Raw genomic sequence first — 21,901 nt, 5'->3', positions numbered from 1 at the left:
CCCCAAAGAAATGAAAGGCAGGGTATTGAAATCCTTGTTCACCCATGTTCATGGCATCTCTCTCCAAGGGAGCTGAAAGGTGGAAGCATCCCAAGTGTCTGTCAACAGATGTATGGGTGGGCAGACTGGCCTACACATGCCACGGAATATGATTCAGTCTGTGAAAGGAAGGAAATTCTGTCACTTGCTACAACGTGGAGGAACCGTGAGGACATTATACTCAGTGTAATAAGCTGGTTGCAAAAGAGCAAATACCATGGGATTCCAGTTACACGAGGTCCTTGGAGGAGTCAAGTTCAGCTCTCTGTACCACTTCCCTTAGGGAGTGTGACCACCCAGTGCAGGCCCCTTGCTGGGGCACGAGTGGAGGTGTCCTACCATCCCAGCAGGAAGACCATAGTCCTGAATTCCAGGAGTGCCCAGTGAGCAGTAGCCATGGGGGTTTGGGGAGACTTGAGGCTGCTGGGCAGAGGACATCAACCAGGGATGCAATGGACCAGACTCCCGGGAAGCCCTTAAAATCATGGTGCTCTGCTCCTTGCCTCCTGAGCACACAGAACGCCTGCACTTCCTGGTCCCCTTGTGGCTGGTGGGGCCTCGTGACCAGCTCTGGCAAATGAGTTCTGAGCAGAAGGGACTTGGGGGCCTTTGGAACTGGAACACTTCATTGCCAGCCAGAGACCCTCCAGAACTCACCTTCCCTCTGCATGGTCATGGGCATGTTCTAGATGGCACTTCTCCAGTTGGCGGGAGTAGGGGGCTGCAGACACACATCATGAGTGAGGAGACCCAAGTTAGTGTAAGCTGTGTGACTGCAGCATAACCTGGCTTGACCTGACTAATGCACTCTCCCAAATACTCAAGGAAGATGGTCCACGAGTGGGAGAAGGCTGATGCTGGGATACCATGTTTTGCATGTTTGTGTGTATGGCATATCCCTCAGGGGGAGAGCCAGGACCCTGGGTTTTCATCATTAATTGGTCACTTTGCTGTGTGATATTGGGCAAGTCACCCCGCCCTCAGTTTCTCCATCTGCAAGAGGTCTTTCCAGATATGAAATTCAGTAGCTGGTGTTCTCTGCTTGTGCGTTGCACTGTACGGACACACCCAAGATTGTACCCTCCTGGGTAACAGGTGTCTCCAATTAAGTAGCTCTGCACCCATGACAATGTGTTGGGTGAACAAGTGCTTAATGGGTTTTGACCTGAAAGGGATAATGGCTTAGTAATAAACTGATGGTTTCACCTGCAAGAATGCTTCTCCTCACTGACTGGTGTGTGCAGAGAGCTCGCACTGCCCTAACCAGGCTGCAAAATGCTATAGAAATGTAAAGTACCAGAGACATCATCACAAGGATTTCTCATGCTGACACCTCTCCCTTCACAATGGGGATTTATGTCAGCCTCTGTTTGGAAGGGGAGGAGGGGGGATAGTGTCGCATAAGAAAGGACGGTGCTGGATGGGGCAGGGCTCTTATTTGCAAACCGCAGGAGCAGATTGCGGGGTGATTACACAGTGAAAGCATTTTTTTTAAAGATTTTATTTTCTTTATTTTAGAGAAGGGGGGAGAGAGGGAAGGGAGGAGCAGGAAGCTTCAACTCCCATATGTGCCTTGACTGGGCAAGCCCAGGGTTTCGAACCGGCGACCTCAGCATTTCCAGGTCGTCGCTTTATCCACTGCGCCACCACAGGTCAGGCCGTGAAAGCATTTATTAAAGGATGCTGGAAGCTCCTAGAGTTGTCAGGACATGGGAGAGCCAAGCTCGAGGCTTAACTTCCAGGAACAATGCCTCAACCTACCCCACAGGACAGGAGGGATGCTCCCATTGCACAGGGGTGCTCCCACCACGCAGGGGTGCTCCCACCGCGCAGGGATGCTCCTACCGCAGAGATGCTCCAGTTGCACTGGACCAAACCCACAATGGCCACCAGCACCAATACCCAGTCACATCCCAGGTACTTAACCTTGTAGCCACTGCAGCCTTCACATCGCACCCCACCCCTGCACCCAGAATGAATGTCGGGCAGCTGCCTTCCCCAGTGTAATAAATTCCCCACACCCCTTAGGATGCATGTCACAATGGTAGAGCCATTGGTTACACTGTCTGGGCCCTGGTTGCGAAACAGGCTGAGTAAACCTACTGTCTGACTACCTCAGGCAGAGAGACCAGTAAGGGCATTGAAAAGGTACAAGAGGTCAGAGCCCAGGACCAGTGTCCCAACCTGATGTCAAATAAGGTATTAAGAGTGTGCTGTGTCCCTTGCAAATCAAAAAGGCTTCAAGAATTAGGTCCAAACAACCCCAAAAGCATTGTGGAATAGGCACTACCTTGGACTTGGTTTACAGTCCATGCTAACAACCAAATGCATTCACTCTAAGCACAGGCGGATCCACAGTGGGAAACCTAGCCCAGGATCCTGGGACTACGACAGACCCCTTGCAGGGTCTCAGGTCCAGGCCACTGGGGGAAGGTTGGAATGTGATCTCCTGGACATCTTTGGCTCAAGCCGCCGTCACACCCACGCTCAGCAAGGAAATTTGGGTTTCACAGTTTTAATATGGTTCAAAGCAGACAAAGTCTGGCCAGGAGAGTTCATTTGGGAGGAGACAAATAAGAAGCCCAATCCCCAGGGCCAGGACCAGGGACCTGCCTTTCCTCCTCCCTTCCAGCTCTGCAGCCCCCAGTGCTTATCAATGCAGAACGTGCTGCTTGGGGAGAGAGCCTACTCTCCGACTTCATAAACATTTGTGAGAGCAAATTTAATAAAGCTGGGAATAATACCACTCAGACGTCATTCCCTCATTCTGCACCATTCTTCTTTTCCTCTTATTGCAAAGCTTTAGAAATGCAAGGAGTTATTGTTACAGCCACAAAGGGAAATGACTAACTGGTGGGTTAATGATTACCCGTGCTTGGAGGGACGAGAGAAGAAAGACCCTGCAAGGGAGTCTGCTTGGGTGTCACTGTTCTTTTCTGTGTCTTTTTTCTTTTATATATTATGAGTGGCGGATGCACCTGTGCTCTTTTGCCTACAAGCATTTGGCATTATTGCTTTGTTGTCTGCATTTTAACATCATGGAGCTGTGGCAGTGGAAGTTGTATGAGCTTTGCCCAGAACACAAATGCAAGGAGAGTGGCATTCCCCCGGATGTCTCATAATACCATGAAATTGCACTCCAGCCGGGACCAGCTGGGAGGGGGGCAATGTTTTCCTTTGGTTCAAAGTGCTTTTTAAAACAGGAAACCTGCCAATTGTCCCTCTGTCTTGAGAGACTGACCTTACATTGATGATTAAAAAAAAAATGTTTACATTCCACAAATGGAAGAGAACCCGGCACAAAGCTCTCGATGAAACCCATCAAGTGAGTTGCTAGGAAGAAGAGTTTTGACCTAGAAATAGGCCCTGTTTCTGATTCATCCATAAGCTCCAGTTTACATGTGTGCTCATAGCAAGTACCGCAGTGCCCTTGGCTAAATAACACTATGTAAGTGTGCTGCTTGAGTTGAACAGGGTCTTTGCAAGGGAAAGGCGGTTGGTGATAGAATGCAACTGAGGTCATTCATTCATTCAGATGGACTGGGGACAGCACCAACTATGTACCACACGTGAAGCTAAGCACTGGGGATACCGCAGCGAGCAAACAAGTGATCTCATGGCTCTGAACACGAAATGGTAATAGCTAATGTTCAGTGCTGGGCAGGGGTCCTCGTTAATACTAACTCATGTTCATTCACTTCATGGTGATCATTGGCACAACTCGTGAAGATGACTGTCTTAACTTTGGGGAAGATAAAGTTTTGGTCTGTTGGACTTCCTTCTAGTCGCTGTAATGGTCATGTGTCTCAGGATTAGCCAGTTAGAATCCTTACCTGGGTTTTCTTCTGCTAGTGCTATCAGGAGAGGAACTTTACACTTTTTAAAAGGATATACAAATATCTTGTCATCTGACACTTTAAAATTATTTATTGATTTGAGAGACAAGAGAAAGAGAGAAACATCAGTCTTTATTTTTTTAAGTGAGAGGAGGGAAGATAGACAGACTTCCACATGTGCCCCAACCAGGATTCACCCAGCAACCCCTGTCTTGGGCCGATGCTCAAATCAACTAAGCTATCCTCAGCACCTGAGGCTGACACTTGGACCAACTGAGCCACTGGCTGCGGGAGGGGCAGAGAGAAAGAAAGGGTAGAGAGAGGGGAAGAGAAGCAGATGGTCACTTCTCATGTGTGCCCTGACTAGGGATCAAACCTGAGACATCTGCATATCAGGCTGATGCTCTACCCACTGAGAAAACCAGCCAGGGCCCATCAGTCTGTTTCTGTATGTGCCCTGACCAGGGATCAAACCAGCAATCTCTGCATATGGGGATGATGTTCTAACCCAATGGAGCCATCCAGCCAGGGCCATGTGACACTAAGACATAGAAAGCTCAAACTAGATTAAACAAGAAGAGAATTTATTGGCACATTGAATGAGAAAGTCCAGAGATAGGGTAAGCTTCAGAGTGGGCTTGATCCAGGGGCTCTGGCTCTGCAATGTCACAAGGACCTGGTTCCTGGTCACTTCTGTATCATCCTAAGTGTAGATCTGTTTGTGGTCACAGGATGTCTGCCTGGTATCCCTAGTGCACCAGGCTTCCTCATCTAGGCTGGGGGAGAGAAAAGGAGAGAGCAGAACTTTTTCTTCCAGGCGAAGTCCAGCAGGACTGGCCTGGACTACTCATGGTGACTCTATAAGCACCTGCGTGATTGGCTTAGGCCTGGTGACTTCTGGAACCGGAACCAATTGCTGTAGCAAAAGAAATGCTATTATGACAACTGGCCTCTGCAATCAGATTCCCCCTCTAGAAGTGGGGAAGGGTCAACACACTTGATTGTCTTGGCTGCTGTGAATTGAATGAATGGATACTAGGGACCACAGAACGCATCACGTGTAACCCAGGGCTACCAGTAGCTGTGTCACCTTCCACGCAAAGTAGCCTGAGATTGTGGAGTTGCTCATAACCCCACCCCAAAAGAGCAGGAATGAGAGGAGGGAGAGGAACACTTGAGGAGGGGGCAAGGTAGGAGTTTCTGAGAGGATCCCCAGCTATTATGATGACACAGGTCAAAGGGGGCCAAGGCAGAAGCAAGGGGACTTGCTAGGGGACATTGTTGGGTGGCCGTACTCTGAGCCATGCTAGAAATGCTGGTCTGAGCCACTTGGGCCAGTGCAGGTGGAGAGAAGTGTTGGCACTGTGACACGTTTTGAAGGCAGAGCCATAGGGGCCTGCCAGGGTACCACACCTGGCATGTGAGGGAACCAGGGGAGCCAAAGGTGACCCCGAGGGTTTGGACAGGACCAGTGGAGAATGAACTCCAGGAAAGGAGCCCCGTGTGGACGCACAGTGGAGCCTGAGCTGCCTGCTAAGGTCTCCACGTGGAGATGTTGAGGGCAGTTAGGGGTAGGAGTCTGGAGTCAGGAGATATAACTAGGGATCAGGGTATAGGCATGTTGAAAGTAGGAGGAGGGAGTGAGTGTGGATGAGAAGAAGTGTAGACCCAACCCTGGGGCATGGACCTTCAGAAATCAGGGAGATGGGGAGAAGGCAACGAGAAGACGCAGAGGTGCAGCCAGAAAGGTGGGTGACAGATACTGGGTCTGATACAAACCCATTCTTAGAACTCCACCCCACTGAGCTGCCCCTGGTATGGAACATGATGATATTGGTGTAACTGTCCTACTCTTGTCTGGGGCTGTGGGCCAGCAATCAGATGACCAGGGTTTTCTGGGCTATCTGGGCTGGGGACTTCCTGTTATATGACCTCTGCCTTGGGGCAGGGACAGTGACTGCGCCCAAGTGCAGAAATGCAGACCTGATTGTCTTGAATGACCCTTAGGAGGCCCAAGGCTTGGTCGCACCCCCCCTACCAGGAAGTCCTCCCTTCTCCTCAGCCTAGGTCAGGGCTGCCTCTGGGATCACCCACCCCTGCCACTGTGAGGTTCGGGGCACACCGTGGGAACTGTGAGGACCCTGCTGCAGTCCTGCGAAGTCAGCACCTGTTCCAGAAGAGAATTTGGGAGCATTTGTTGCATGATTGTTTCCTCTCAACTCCTTACAAACGTCACCCCTTCCCGTGTCACTTTGCACATCCCTAAAACGGGGAAATGAATCAGGACCTGCCCTAGGCGTGGGCGCTCGGCCAAGGTGGGACACAGGGGCGCCTCGGTGCATCAGAAGCGAGGGACGCCTGAGCTCTCATGCTCCGCCCCTCCCCGCCCACGAGGCGGAGCCACCTGCCCGGCCCCAACCTGTGCCCCGCGGAGACCTAGCCGAACGCGGATGGCCAGTGCTCTAGTCTAGGGAAATACTTCGCGCCAGCCCCGGCGAGGGTGGGGGGCGGGGGAGAGGGGCGGGGACTACGCTGGAGCCACGTCCGGGGCGGGGCCAGGTGAGTCGCGGGTAGAGCTGAGCCCAGGTAGGCGCGCCAGCGGCGTTTGCAGCCAGGTAAGACCCAGTGTCCGCGGGAGGAAGCCCACCTGTTCCCGGTGGGGACGCCGCGCGGGCTCTGAAGGTGTGAACAGCCCGGCCCCCGTTGCTCAAGTGGGCACGCTGAGGCGGGGCGGGGCGCCAGCCCAGGTCCTGACCCGGCTGCAGAGGTCCCTTCCTCGACCCCGGATCTGGTCTTCCTGGAGCCAAGCTCGTCTCCCTCCCACTCCTCCCCTACCCCCTTGCTCCCGCTCCTCCCCCTTCTCTCCCTGCGCCCGCTCCCCTTTCTGCGCCAGCTCCCACCTCTCTGGTCCCGCACGTCTCTCCGGGTGTTTGTGTGTTTGGGTCCGGTCCTTCTGGCCCCTTGTCTCGCCTAACCCGGGGTTTCCCGTGGGGCGATTCGCACAGACTCGACAGCTCCCTCTCACTGAACCTAGGAGGCGGGAGAACCTAGGAGGCGGGAAGGAGTCGTCCGTTTCACAGATGAGAACATTGACACAAAGTAGGTGCTACGCGGATTCAAACTCAGGGGCTCCGCCGTGGGTGCTGGCCCCGTCAACACGGGAGATGGAACCCCAAGAGTTAATAGGCCAAAAACCAATCAAGCAGGTCATCTGCCTCCCAAATCGCCAGTTAGGGGAGAGACCCTAGCTGCTTTCACTTTTCACAAACCCTGGCACGGGGCCATCCCGAGAATTTCTTGGAGCCACTGTCGCCGCCGGCTGGCTTGGGGTTTCCCCGCCGCGCTGGGAGGTGTATGAGGCATGGCGAACCAGAGGAATGGAATTCCTGTGGGTCCTTGTTTGTCTGGGTGGGGCCATGGCCGTCTAGGGACAGGCTGCAGATGTTGAGGTTTTGTGCAGAATCTGTGTGGGTTCCAGAAAGGGGTGTGAAGTGCAGTGTGGACATCTGTCTTGGTGAGAACTCAAAATGTGAGACTCAACGTTAAACATTATTAGATAGTCTCCAGTGGCAGTTTTAGAATCTTGTTTGTGAGTTTGTCCTTTAATACAATGACAAACCATTCCTCAGACCAACACCAGGACCCCGGGTGAGGGGTAAGAAGGGACGTGGGGCACTGGCCGTGGCCTAGCTAGTCCTTGTGGACAGCCACCTCTCCAGTCCCTGCCCACAGGGGACCCAGAGTCTGCTCTCTGTGTGATAGGGGGTGGTCAAGGAGGGCTTCATGGAGGAGGCAAACATTGAGCTGGAAGATGGATAGGAGATAGGCAGAAAAGGGAATGGTGTTTTGAGGTCATACAGAGACTGGAGGACTGTAGGTGAATGGAGGTAGCTCACATGTAAGGTGGTAGAAATGCCTGTGGAGCACCTGAGAGGTGGAACTGGTACCAGCTTACTTGGCTAATGTCATTGAGTCATTCACATGTGACCCAATTAAGATCTTGTAAGGTCTGGAAACTTATCTGACTAAATATCTCGTGGACAGATGACATCTCCCTAACAAGTTAGTTCCAGGCCAAGTCGGTCCTGGGCATGCCCTCAATGGTGGCTTCAGTTAGAGAGGACAGCAAGAGCTTGGGGCACCCTGGAGGTGCCTGATGTGGGTGTCTTTCACCACATTTAAAAATTCATCCCTGCCTGACCAGGTGGTGGCACAGTGGATAGAGCGTCGGACTGGGATGCAGAGGACCCAGGTTCGAGACCCTGAGGTCGCCAGCTTGAGCGTGGGCTCATCTGGTTTGAGCAAGAGCCCACCAGCTTGAACCCAAGGTCACTGGCTCTAGCAAGGGGTTCCTCAGTCTGCTGAAGGCCCACGGTCAAGGCACATATGAGAGAGCAATCAATGAACAACTAAGGTGTTGCAAGGCGCAATGAAGACTGATGATTGATGCTTCTCATCTGTCTCTGTTCCTGTCTGTCTGTCCCTGTCTATCCCTCTCTCTGACTCATTCTGTCTCTGTAAAAAATAAAAAAATAATTAAAAAAAAATTCATCCCATTTCCTGATTGCACCATCTTTCACTGTTGGGAAAATGAGGAATAGAGGCAGCAAGAGGGTAAGAAAGAGACAGAAGAGGAATCAGAACTGGTGTTTGAGCAGTTACTTTCCCTCTTGGGGACTCAGTCTCCTGACCCATAAAATGACCCTGTTGCCCATTTTTCCCCAGGGTGGTCATGGTTATTGTCACTAATGGCTATCAAGCCCTAACAGCACGCTTGATTGCCTCATGCCTCATTCACATTAGCCTCAGGACCGAGTCCCTGAAGCAGAGACTGTTACTGTCCCCTTTTACCAATGCGAAAACTGAGGCAAAGAGGTTTAAGTGACATTCCAAGGTCATATGCCAGTGAGTGAAGAGCCAGGCCTTGGTGGCAGCAGTGCTGGCACACACCAAGGAAGTGTGCACACCTTCCCCACCTGGCTCTGCCACCTCTGAGGGCACTGAGGTCTGCCTTTGGTGGAGGTGCACAAAGCCGGCCAGTGCCTGCTCTTCACATATGTGTGAAATGACCATGGTGATATATAAAAGTGATGTTTCCTATTTCTTTTCAGATAAATTACTTAACTTTTCCTTCAACCCTTTGATTAAAACAGATGCCCGAGGAAGTTGTGCCATATGTGTCCGGAGGCTTTTTGGGCCTCCTGGGATACATTTGTGGGCCCCCCTCTGAGCCAGGCACTGAGGAGGTGGGATTAGCCTCAAAGATGTCCTTGTGTGAGTGCAGGGCTCACTACAGGTGAGCATGCTGTCCTGAGTCCTGCCTCAGTGATCTCTCTGTCCAGGCTCCTGGAACTTCTGGCAGCTGGATCTGGCCACTGTCCAGGTTTCTGGGTCCCTGGAAGGGCAGCGGACCTGGCTGAGAGCTCTCCCCAAGTCACTTCTCTGTCCTCATTGTCTCACCTCTCACTTGGGCACCCTGAGGCTCAGAGGGAATAATGTCCAAGAGGCGGTAGTCACCAGCTGGCTCTGTGACCTCGAGCTGCTAACCCGAGTTGCTAGCCACTGTGCCTTGATTTCCCCATCTGTAAAATATGAACAATGTTAGTACCTACTCATGGGATTACTGGGAGAATCGAATGAGTTAATTTGTGCAGTGTCTAAAGCAGAGTGTGGCAGCTCTGTGTGTGTTTGCTCTTACTAGTTAGTGTTAGTCCCACCCCTGACGGCCAGAGAAGATCTTACAGGAGACACGCGTGGATGAGCTTGCGGGGGACCTGTCCCTGCCCAGGCAGAGGGCCGAGCAGCTTTCTTCAGTGACCCAGAACAGAGCAGGGCAGCCAGAAGTTCCTTTTCAGTTGGAGCTGGTGACTGTCCATTAGAAGAAACTGGTTTGGCAGGTCAGGAGTCCAGAAACGTCTGGGGAGTTATCCCCCTCCCTACCTGGTCATAAAATTAAAACGAGCAAAGGAGACTGGTGGGCAGGGGGCTGCTGCATCTGCCATCCACAGGAAAGCTCCAGGTGGCCAAGGCCAGCATAGCTCACCTCCACCTGCTCTCTCACTCCTGCCTGCTTCCTCCAGACCCCCAGCCCACTCACAGAGGTCAGCTTATGGGCTGGCAGCCAACACCATTGAGGGATAGAAGGGTCTCTGGATAGGGGCACAGAGGGCATCAGAACCAGGACCCTGGTCTGGGACGTGCAGGGTGGCCTGACCTTCCTCTGGGATCTGAGGTTCTTCTTTTTCTGGCCAAGTTAAGGGAAGGAATTTAACCTGCCTGAACGGTAAGCAGATCTGTCTGTAAAGAGGCATCTGAAGGTGGAGAGTGGGTTTACTGGTTTCTTGCAGATCCCAGGTCAGTTTCAAAAAAGGCCAGTGAGGAATTCAGATTAAATAATTGAATTGGACTTGAGCCAATGATAATAATAGAAACCATTTATGGGTCACTTACACCTGGAGCTGCATGTCCCAGGTCTAGGGGGCAGCATGTACAAAGGCCCTGTGATAGGAGCAGTGTGATGTGTTGCTGCAACCAGAGACCTGTGGGGGTGGAGCAGAGAGAATGAGGCAAGTGGAGGTAGTATGAGATGAGCTCTAGAGGGTGGCAGAGCCAGGCTACAAAAAAGATCTTTCAGGTGTTTCTAGGGGTTTGAATTCTATTGTGAGAACTACGGGGAGCTGTTGGCACTCGGGGTGCCATGGGAGGTGTGGAGTAGGCAGTTGGGATGTTTGAGTCCAGAGTCAGGGGAGAGGTCTGTTCTGAGATCTGAGTTTGGGAGTGGAGAGCATGAGATTTAATATCCCTTAGAAGAGAGGAGAGGGCTCAGAGTCTCCCCACCCTGACAGGTCTGAGTGTGGATTGATAGAGATTATGGCAGAGGCCCTGACAAGATAGAGCAGCCAGGGACAGCAGAGAATGGAGCCAGTGAGGTGGGCAGTGGGAGTGGCCTGGCAATGTTGGTGAGACCCGGGCTGGAGGCCCTGAGTGCCGGGCACTGTCATGTGCCTGTTCTCTTATCTACACTGCTCACAAAAATTAGGGGATATTCTATCACTTCATATTCACTTTGAAATATCCCCTAATTTTTGTGAGCAGTATAACAAACTCCCCTCCCTCTCCCCCCAGGCTCCTGCTCCGCCCCTGGCCTGGATGAGTGCTGAGACTCGGGTGTGAGTCAGAAGTGGCCCCGGCTGTCGGGGAACATGCTGTGATAGGTCAGGGAAAGCAGATACAGACACATGGGACAGGCTGCTGAGGACTGTGATGGAGCTGGGGGCTGTCAGAGCCCAGAGGAAGCCCCTCTCCAGCCTGGGGTGAGTGTAGGCATCTGGGGGCAACAGGACACTTTTGACTGTAATAACACAAAACCCATTTCTGAGCTGGCCCAAAAGTCAAGGAGGATGGCTATATTTGCCATTAGCTGAAATGGTCTGGGGATGGTATGGAGATCAGGTGTGGCTTGATCAGAGTTTAGCACTTCCCTGACTTTTCTGTGGGCCTTCAGATCTTCAAGGGGGCAGTGTGCTGTTTGCCGCCATCCTAGGCTTCATCTTCATACTCAGCTGTGTGGAGATAGACTGCTCCAGTGGCCCTTTCTTGACACAAGAACACTTCTTTCCCATAGCACCTGGACATTTTTCTGGGTGCCTCACAGAGCCTGAATGAACTCATCTCTATGGCCAGGGAAATTACTGTGTGCTGATTGGCTCAACTTGGCTTCTTTACAAACCTTAGGAGAGGGAGGATTATCTTTGGGTAATCCAGTGGGCTCTGGAAGGTGGGGTGGGTCAGCTTCTTGCAGTTGGATGGTTGTGCAGATGAGAGGTGCACACCTAAGTGAGCACCTAGGTGTCCCAGGCTGAGCAAGGCAGTGGGAGCAGCAGTTGGTGCCTGCAAGAACCACGGGAGGGTGTGGGTGGCCCCAGCAGCTCTTTTTTTTGTTTAAACTTTATTTATTTATTCATTTTTGGAGAGGAGAGAGAGAGAGAGAAGGGAGGAGCAGAAAGCATCAACTCCCATATGTGTCTTGACCAGGCAAGCCCAGGGTTTTGAACCAGCGACCTCAGCGTTCCAGGTCAAAGCTTTATCCACTGCGCCACCACAGGTCAGGCTCCAGCAGCTCTTTATATAGATGCTCTTGCCAATTCCGAGTGCCAAGGGTCCCTGGGACTTGGGGGCAGGCCTCTGGCAAGGTCATGTTGCTGTCACAGCTTGTTTGGACCTTGCTGCTGCTACCTTGGGTGTCTCACCCAAGTGTCATGCCCATATTACTGTGGCTTCTGGTCCCCCTACCTGGCACCTGCTTTTCTTGCTAGTGTCAGGGATCCAGTGGTGTTTATGATGAAGTGTGGGCAGTGGGGGTCTGTATCAATAAATGTATGTATGACAGCTGACACAAAGGGGTGAAAATTACTATTTATGAGGTGCCACTAGGAGACCCTGGAATCCCAACACAGTGGTGACCCTGCTTCTTAGCCAGGAGCAAGAGCTCCTGCCCCTCCCACCTGGATTGCCTCAGGTGTGACCTTGTTTCAGCTCCTTTCTCTGTGGGTCTGGGTGCCCTCCCTGGAAATAAGAGGGTTAGGCCTGGATGAGGGGCACCGTCCCCTTTGCAGACAGCCCCCTTCCCAGACAAGAGCCAGGCTGTGCAGACGCCGCAGCGAGCTCTTTCCCTGTATGCTCTGCCCTGTGTATCCACCGCTCCACTCAAAAGAAATTTGGTGCTAATTTGCCTGAGGTAAGTAGGTGTTAATTTGCAGCTACAGCATTTAGATAATTGCTCTGAGGGCCTGTTTATGTAATGTGCAAATATATTTTTACAGCAACAAGCCATTTTGCTATAAATTATGAATAAAACAGTTGGGTGATTTGAAATTGCACGACATCTACGTGGTGGTGCCTGGTTGGGTCCACGTCTTTGGCCAACACAGCCTGGCATGCTGATGGCTGATCCGCAATGCCCAAGTCCCCATCCCAGGGAAGGGTCCTGCGGCTACAGAGCCCAGCTCAGCAGGAGGTGAGGTGCAGACTCAGGTGGAGTGTGAGGCGGGACAGAAATGACTTTCTGTCGCTTGGTGCCCAGAGCAAAGTTACATTAAAAGATAATTTTCCGAAGAGGATAAAATATGATGGTTTTAGGATGTAAAATTGAGCGTGTGTTAAGAGATTTTATTTAACTTAGGAAGGAACCTGGTTGAAAAGAGAATCTGAAGGACAGGGCATTTAATAGGTTGGGACCATTGAAATGAAAGTGCCAACAAAGGCAAATTTGGGGCATTTTGGGGAAGGAGGGGGAGAAAAAGAGAAGTGAATCAACTTCTACTGGACAGGACAGAATTTGCATGTCTATAGACAAGAGTGGTTTTTGTTGGATCCATTATCTACAACTTGCAGGCCTGTAACACAGCTCCCCAAGGAGGAGTCAGACATGAGGGGGGTAGATAACCCAGGGAGCGCTCTCTGATCTAGACAATGCACGGTTTTCCATGGGCACATGTTTGTCCCACAGTTACAGGAAGGCACCTGGGTGTCTCATAGTAAATGCAAGGAAATGGTAGCCCAAGATTTAAGTAACAATTCAGACAACTTTTCAGGAAGAGGGGTGGGGTCAATTGCAAAGACAGGCCTAGGACAGAACGACACCTTGAAAAACAGCCTGGAAACAAAGGTGGGAAAGAATTAACTGTGGGTGGCAGGGTGGTACATGTGCCCATGGTTATTTTTTTTTTCTTGCATTAAAAAAAATGTTTGGCCCTGGCCGGTTGGCTCAACGGTAGAGCGTCGGCCTGGCGTGCGGGGGACCCGGGTTTGATTCCCGGCCAGGGCACATAGGAGAAGCGCCCATTTGCTTCTCCACCCCCCCCTTCCTTCCTCTCTGTCTCTCTCTTCCCCTCCCACAGCCAAGGCTCCATTGGAGCAAAGATGGCCCGGGCGCTGGGGATGGCTCCTTGGCCTCTGCCCCAGGCGCTAGAGTGGCTCTGGTTGAGGCAGAGTGACGCCCCGGAGGGGCAGAGCATCGCCCCCTGGTGGGCAGAGCTTCGCCCCTGGTGGGCGTGCCGGGTGGATCCCGGTCGGGTGCATGCGGAAGTTTGTCTGACTGTCTCTCCCCGTTTCCAGCTTCAGAAAAATACAAAAAAAAAAAAAAAATGTTTGACATATCTCATCAAACTTGGGGTCATTGTAGTTCTAGGCTGGAGTCAGGAGACCTGGTTTTGAGAGATAGCTCTCCATGGACTTGCTGTGTGGCTTTGGGCAAGCCCCTGAACCTCTCTGGGCCTTAGCTTTTTGCTGTACAGTGACAGTTGACAGCACAAGATGTTCACTGGGATCCTTCCTGGCTCCATTACTTGGTGATTCTGATCATTCACAGGAAGCAGAAATCTAGGTGTATCAGAAGCTTGTATCAGGTTGTCCATAGAAGCAAAATTTACAGGAGAGATATTATATAGCCATCCCTTGGTAAAAAAGGGGACTGGTTCCCTGCAGACACCAGTCCCGGAAGCTCACGTCACTTGGAGAAAATGGTGTGGTGTTTGCAAATACCCAGTACACCCTGCTGTGTCCCTAATCATCTCTAGATTACTAATAGTACCTGATACAATGTAGATGCTATGGCAATAGTTGTTACACTGTATTCTTTAGAGAATAATGACGAAAAAATGTCTGCTTGTGTTCAGTACAGATGCAACCTGTAGGCCTAATTATATAGTACGTGTCAGCAACAATGTAGCCTTTTTAGAATACATTTTTGGTCTTTGGTTCCTTGAGTGGATACAGACCCTGTGGATACAGAGGGTCTACCGCAGGGGTCCCCAAACTACGGCTGCTGGCCTGTGGGCCTCATGTGGCCCCCTGAGGCCATTTATCCGGCCTCCACTGCACTTCCGGAAGGGGCACCTCTTTCATTGGTGGTCAGTGAGAGGAGCACATTGACCATCTCATTAGCCAGAAGCAGGCCCATAGTTCCCATTGAAATACTGGTCAGTTTGTTGACTTAAATTTACTTGTTCTTTATTTTAAATATTGTATTTGTTCCTGTTTTGTTTTTTTACTTTAAAATAAGATATGTGCAGTGTGCATAAGGATTTGTTCATAGTTTTTTTTTATAGTCCAGCCCTCCAACAATGTGAGGGACAGTGAACTGGCCCCCTGTGTAAAAAGTTTGGGGACCCCTGGTCTACTGTATAAAGAGATTTAAGACATAGGTTCAAGCTGCTGTGTAGGGACCAAGTCCAAAATCTGTAGGGCAGGCTGGAAACTCAGGCAGGAGTTCCATGTTATTGTCCTCAGGCAGAATTCCTGAAAAACCTCTCTCTCTCTCTCTCTCTCTAATTTATTGATTTTAGAGAGAGGAGAAACGGAGAGAGAACTCGTAGTTGCTTCCTGTACTACGTGCCTTAACTGGTCAAGCCCAGGGTTTTGAACCAGCAACCTCAGGATTCCAGGTTAACTCTATATCCACTGCGCCACCACAGGTCCAGTTTTTGCTCTTAAGGCCGTGCCATTAACCGATTAGATGAGGCACTCCCATATTCTGGGAGGTTGTCTGCTCGGCTCAGCGTTTGCTGATGGTAAATGTTTATCACATCCATAGATACCTTCACAGCAACATCTGGACTGGTGTTTGACCAACAGCTGGGCACTATGGGCCAGGCTCATTGGCGTATACACATCCTTCACAAAGTGGGTGGACAGCCTTACCTGGGCATGGGAACGCAGTGCCTTCTTGCCCCCCAGTGCCAGCTGGGGCTCCTGGGCCTGGATAAGATGGGCAGTGCAGAGCCCCGTGGGTGGGAGCAGGATGCTGGCCTCCCTAGGGAGCACCCAGGCCCCTCTGCAACAGCACCAGCCCACCCCGCTGACCACATGCAGCAGGGGTGGAGACAGGCTGCCAGTCTCTGGTCCAAGCCCATGGGGCACCTGAGCCAGTGGGTGGGCCATAATTTACTCTTGATTATAGGACTTCGGGGGGATGGAGGCTCACAGGGTTCCCACACCCACAGATGCCCCTTCACCAGCTGGCTATTGTTGCACAGCAGAGCAGGGATTATGGGTGACACGCCCAAGTGTGCACACTTCAAAACAAACAACGGTGTCTGTGCCTAATGAGGTAGACAATCAATCAGAATAAAGGTTTTGAGCCTGTAAAGGGAAGAAGGACTGAACACCGCTATGTTTGGTCAAAGCAGAGTCTGGAGGAGAAACAAGGACTTCCCACTCTCAGAAGCTCCAAGCTCTGAGCAGTTCCTCTGGGGACCTCAGCTGTGCTCCTGGGGCGCCGAGTGCCGCAGGAAGGCCTCTCCCCAAGGGCAGAGGACGAGGACAAGGACTGTGTTGGTTGTTCACCCTGGTGGTCAAGGCCTCCTGCAAGGCTTTCAAGCAAAAATGTTCCAGATGTGTTTCCTGTGTCTCCCTGATGGGTTGGGTGGACCCCCAGGAGGTACCCCTGTATTTGTAGTCAGGGGTACCCGGTGTCCCCAGAAGATGATTTTCAAGCTGTCTGTCTGGTTTGTGACAAGCTTAGCTTCCAGGCTGGCCCGTAGCTGGGCCACGGGGCTCTAGTAGCCCTGGGGGAGGTGGCGGGAGGCAGTGTGGTGGGGTGAGGACGGGTGGCCTCCTTCCATCGTCAGACTTTGGGGGCCCCTTCTGCCTGTTGTGAGGTGTGAGTGGCATGAAGGTGGCAGCAAGTCCCTCACAGGACTGCCCCCCGCCCCCAGGGCAGCACCAGCCCTTGGCACCCCTGCTACTGGCAGCCAGGCTGGTCGGTTGGCTCACACACAAATGACAGCGTCCTCAGTTCCCCGGGCCTCCCACCAGCACGCCTTGCAGCCCAGCTGCTGTGGCAGTGTCCAGAGCTGTGGGCGCCAGTAATCGGTGATCACATTTCTTTTCTCACTTTCACTGCAGGTAGGAAGCAGCTCCTGGCTAGGTGTGAGTGCAGGGACCTAGCCTGGGTGTCACCCCCAGTGTCCTCCCAGCTCCCCAGTGGGCTGCCGCCCAGCTTTGGGAAGGTTGCACTAGGAAGGCAGTGGAAGGTTCCTGATGTGGAAAAGATGGGCAGAGGGGCCCATGTGGGGCCCAAGTGGGGCAGCACTGGGCTCCCCCGCCTGGCACTCTGTGCCCGCATCCTGCCAGGGAGCAAACCTGATCCCGTGTGTGTGCCAGGCCCCAGCCAGCTGGCTGTCTGCTCCTGTCTGCCACCCTGCCTTCCAGGGTCAGGTGACATCGGAAGAACACAGGGGCCGCAGGCCTGGAGGTGCTGTGGGCAGGAAGTGGTGGCTGGTCCGTGGTGGGTATGAAATGTGAGTCATGGGGGCTGACGTGGAATTGTCTACACGGGAGTGAGGAGTGTCACGGTGGGGGCTTGCTGGAGGTGACAGCCTAGAGCTGCAGGCATAGAGGAGCCAGGACACTCGTGTGCACGTGTGTGTCTGCGTGTGCACGTGTGTGTGTGTGTGTGAGAGTGATATGTGGAAGGGTGTGCACCTGACTCCTGAGACCCCGCCTGCCTGTCTCCCTTCAGCCTTCCTCTCCGGGGGACCTGCGCCCTTTTCCCCTGCCCCTCCCCTGTCTGGGCCCCCTCCTCGTACCCTGCCCAGGGTCCTTCACCAGCACTGCCCTGGCAGCCCTCCCAGTCATCCGGGACTTGGCCATAAGTCAGTGAGAGGGACAGGGCAGGGCTCTTGCTCCGTCTCAGCCCAGGGAGGGCATGACTCCTGACAAGGCCAAGCAGCCGTCTGAGGTAGCAGAGTCCCCCTGCGGGCCTGGGCATCAGTGAGTGCTGGGGACATGGCAGGAGGTACGGGGAGGAGGCTGGTGGAAACCAGCACATGTCACTGTGGCCATGGCTGCTAGACAGCAGGGGCTATTGAAGTGAGGCACAGAGACCTAGGCCCACCTGTGCCGAGATAAGGGAGACTGGCAGGAGAATGGAGTAACAGCAGGCGTCCCGGACAGGCCGTGCGACCTTTGCCTGTGCCTGTCCCTCATCGGCCCCGGATCTGTTCCCTGAGGAACAGGGAAGCTGGACTTCATCGGGTGACGGGGCCATGCACAGGCTGCGTGTCCCCCTCCTGCCCTCTACAGCTGGGTGTATGGGAATGGTACCGAGTACAGAAATCCATAAGAAATACTACAGCACACACATCTACTCTTTGCCTGATTCAGATACTGGTCCCATTCCTTATAGATTCTCTCTCTCTCCCTCTATTACAATCTCTCTCCTCCCTCCCTCTCCCCTGAACTATTGGAAAGTAACAGGCAGACCCCCACCCCTGCCATGCCCTGCCAACTGAGCTGTGTCTCCTGCACATAGAGACATTCTCCTTCTCATTCTCACATATAAGAAAATTAATGGTAACTCCTTCAACATCAACTCTCCGGGCCATGTTTGAAGTCCCCCAATTGTCCCAGGAATGTTTCAACCCAAAATTCCACGGAGGTTCACATGTCGCATGAGGGTCACATGTCACATTTCTTTGTTAGTTGTCTTCGGTTTCTTTTCATCTAGGACAGTTTTCTACCCTCCCCACACACACTCCTCTCCTGCTCTCTCTCTCTCTCTTCTTTTATAATATCGGCTTTTGATCAATCATGCATTTTTAGTTCAAATAACATCTTATATTAAGAGTAATACAGGCTTTTTGCAAAAATGAAGAAAAGGACAAACATGGACAAATAAATAGATTTACAAACCCTAATTTCAGAACTCTTAGAAAACAGAATTTTTAAAACAATGGAGTAGATTTTTTTTTTCTGTTAAAATACTGAACCAAATGTATGTGCTGTTTTCACTCTGCTTTGTTCATTTTTTTAATGAACAAAGATACAGTTTTAATGAACACTGAGATACAGCTCACATACCACAGTTGGCCCTCTTAAAGTGTGCGGTGTAGTGGTTTTAGGGATTTTCACAGATATGTGCAACCATCACCCCAGGACATTTCCATTACCTTAAAAAGGACCCGTGCTCTATAGCTGTCATTTCCCTAGTCCTGCCTTCCCCTGGCTCCTGGCAGCCACTAATCTACTTCCTGCCTCTATGAGTTTACCTGTTCTGAACATTTCATATCAATGGAATCAATGTAACCTTTTGTGTCTGGCTGCTTTCAGGAAGCATAATGTTTTTAAGGTCCATCCACGTCACAGCATGTGTCAGAGCTTTTTTCCTTTTTACGGACCTGTAATATTTCATTCTTTGGATACAAACAGGGATTTTTTTTTTTTAGATTTCCACAGGTGTTAAAGCGGCATCCAGTCACAGGGCAACTCCTGGCTTTAATTATGATTACTAGCTGTGCAGCCATGAACAGTTCTAAATGATCTTGGCAGGCCTCAGTTGCCTGCTCTGTAAAGTGGGCACAGGAGTGGGTGTGCATGTCTCTGAGGGCAGTAGTGAGGCAGGCTGTTGGTGTCCTGGAAGTTCATGGGCCCGACAGGTGCTGTTCCCACCCCCACTGCCCTCTGCTCTGCTCTCCTGGGACGCAGGGCTGGCTGGTGGGGGAACCCCATCCAGGGCGCTTGTGTGAAGTGTCCCCGGGTTCCATGTGCTTCTCCCTCAGGGCGTCGGGAAGACCCCATGCCCAGAGCCCCAGGAGCTGGTGTCCCGACGGTGCGCCTGGGCCGCCCTGCCCTCCAGCAGAGCATGTCCCGGCTGGACTTGGAGGAGCTAGCTGAAATAGGTACAAGTATGTTCCTCCCTGGTGTCTGCCTCTGTCCTTGCCTCTTATAAAGACAGCCGTCATTGGGTTCATCAGTATAACCTCGCCTTAACTCATTTAATCTCTTCATCAAAGATACTTTCCAAGTATGGTCACGTTGTGGGGTCTGTGTAGACCAGAATTTGGAGGGACACTGTTCAACCCAGTGTGTCTGGGGTTCAAAGTCTACCCTGACCTGAAATGTGAAGTTCCCATTCTTTTTCCAGCTGAAAACATTTCTCAAACACCCTCAATTTGTTTTGTATGAAGGAACCACCCCTTCTAAAATCAACTTCGGAGTGTAGCACCTTCTTCCTACCCCATAATTGAGTGACCCAGTGTCTGCCTGCAATCCCCGCCGTGGCTTCCTGCCAGTTAACAGTGCCAACATCTTCCAGATAGGCCCAAGTCAGAATTTGGAGCTGGGATATTGAGCTCAGTGTTCACCCTGGTGCCAGTGTGACCTTGGGGAAGTCATACCCCTTCTCTGAGCTTCACTCCTACCAGTGTAGAGGACAATGTCCAGCCTTCACGTCTCATTTTTCTTCTTCCACGGTGCTGCACACTGAGCAGGCGCATAGTGGGTGCACAGGAAAAGCGGGTGTATAGTGAATGCATAGGAGAGGCAGGCAATAGTAGGTATACAGGAGAAGCAGGTGCATAGTGGGTATGTAGCAAAAGTGGACACATAGTGAGTAGGTATATAGGAGAGGCGGGCACATAGTGGGTACATAGCAGAGGCAGTTGCATAGTGGGTGCACACCAATAGGTGCATAGTAGGTATACAGCAGAGGTGAGCATATAGTGAGTGCACAGGAGAGGTGGGTGCACAATAAAAGTGGGCTCATAGTGGGTGCGCAGATGAGGCCTGTTGACTGTCCAGTGGAAAGACGTAGGAGGCTCCCTCATTCTCCTCCTGCTGGGAGAATACACCTAACGTCCTCTAATCCTCATTGTCTGCCGTAGAGCTGCAGAGAGATGAGGAGGAGGCAGCCGTGCTGGGTGCAGGGAGGAGACCCTCCGTGGTGCCCATGGCTGGCCAGGACCCTGCACTGAGCATGAACCACCCCTTCTACGATGTGGCCAGACACGGCATCCTGCAGGTAGCAGGTGAGTCCCAGCTGGGTGGTCCCCAGGATCACTGACAGTGCCAGCCTTCCAGGGGCCCCGTGGCATGGGGTGGGCTCATCGAGACCGCTTTATTCCAGCTTGGCTGTGCCCACAAAGTGAAAACCACAACAGGAACTAATGTTCCTGCCAGTGTTTTGACAGAACAAATGGCATACCTGTCTGAGCATTGCCCAGCTGCTCTGCAAAGCCCCTGGGCAGCGTCCTGCCACTCTTTAAAGGGCAGAGGCTAAAATTAAGTGGATTGCTGTTTTCACTAGAGACACTGTGATACTATGTGTCAACAAACACAATAAACCATCTACCAAAACTTATAAAACGAGCCACCTATGCCCAGCGGATGGTCAGAGGGAAACAATAGCGTGTCACCTGAAGGATTGAGGACACTCGGAGTGTGTGTGTTAGTCGGGACTCTCCAGAGAAACAGCGGTGGGTTATATAGCGATATGGATGAGAGGAAGTTTATTGAAGAAACTGGCTCACATGACTGTGGAGGAGGCTGAGCGGTCCCATGACCTATCATGTGCAAGCTGAGCTCCAGGAGAGCCGGTGGTCCCAGTCAGAGCCCACAGGCTGGACAACCAGGAGCACTGATGTCCACAGGTGTCCCCGGGAGGGAGAAGAAGGATGTCCCGGCTCCAGCAGAGAGCTTGCTCACCCTTCCTCTACCCTTTGGCTCTGTTCGGACCCTCTCCAGATTGGGTTGTGCTCCCTGAATAGGTGAGGATGGTCTGCTTTACTCAGTCTCCCGACTCAACACCTGTCTCATCTGCACGCAACCTCCTAGACACTCCCGGAAATAATGTTTTCCAGCCATCTGCGCATCCTTGTCTGGAAGTTCATGGGCCCTACAGGTGCTGTTCCCACCCCCAACTTGACTGAGCCCAGTCAAGTTGACACACGGAATTAGCCATCACTGGCAGAGACCCTGACACAACAATTCTCTGTCCCCAACTCTGGGCTCTGGTTAGCTCCTGTCCCCAAGGAGCCAGAATCTTGATGTGAGGGTTTCTTATTAGTTGGAGGCTTTAGAGAAACGAATTATAAATGTTTTGGTGCCCGTCAAACACAGCAAAAATGTGAAAAGGGCGGCGTTTGACAGGTGGACAACCATATCAAGTCCCCGTGTCCTTTTTCGGAAAACCTTTAGGGTTTAAGTAAAAGGAATGGACTCTGGACTGGATGTGGGGGTCAGGGACC

At 52.0% G+C, this 21,901-nt stretch overlaps 1 protein-coding gene across 3 annotated transcripts in view; it reads left to right on the top strand.

Moving 5' to 3' along the window:
- The first annotated feature begins 6,428 nt into the window (after positions 1–6,428).
- ARHGAP8 (Rho GTPase activating protein 8) overlaps positions 6,429–21,901 on the top strand; it is a 51,485-nt gene continuing 36,012 nt past the window's right edge. The window contains exons 1-3 of one of the 3 annotated variants that reach the window (XM_066255648.1): positions 6,429–6,490; positions 19,436–19,555; positions 20,540–20,683. In XM_066255648.1, coding sequence (XP_066111745.1) covers positions 19,453–19,555; positions 20,540–20,683 — 247 coding nt within the window. In that variant the 5' untranslated portion in view covers positions 6,429–6,490; positions 19,436–19,452. Of the gene's footprint in view, positions 6,491–19,435; positions 19,562–20,539; positions 20,684–21,901 lie in introns of all 3 variants that reach the window. The other 2 variants (XM_066255637.1, XM_066255656.1) reach the window with 2 other exon arrangements.

The sequence above is a fragment of the Saccopteryx bilineata genome, chromosome 1 (assembly GCF_036850765.1).
Source record: "Saccopteryx bilineata isolate mSacBil1 chromosome 1, mSacBil1_pri_phased_curated, whole genome shotgun sequence".
In the NCBI taxonomy this organism is placed as follows: Eukaryota; Metazoa; Chordata; class Mammalia; order Chiroptera; family Emballonuridae; genus Saccopteryx; species Saccopteryx bilineata.
The sequence above is the reverse complement of the archived record's forward strand: the minus strand, read 5'-3'. Positions and strand labels throughout refer to the sequence as shown.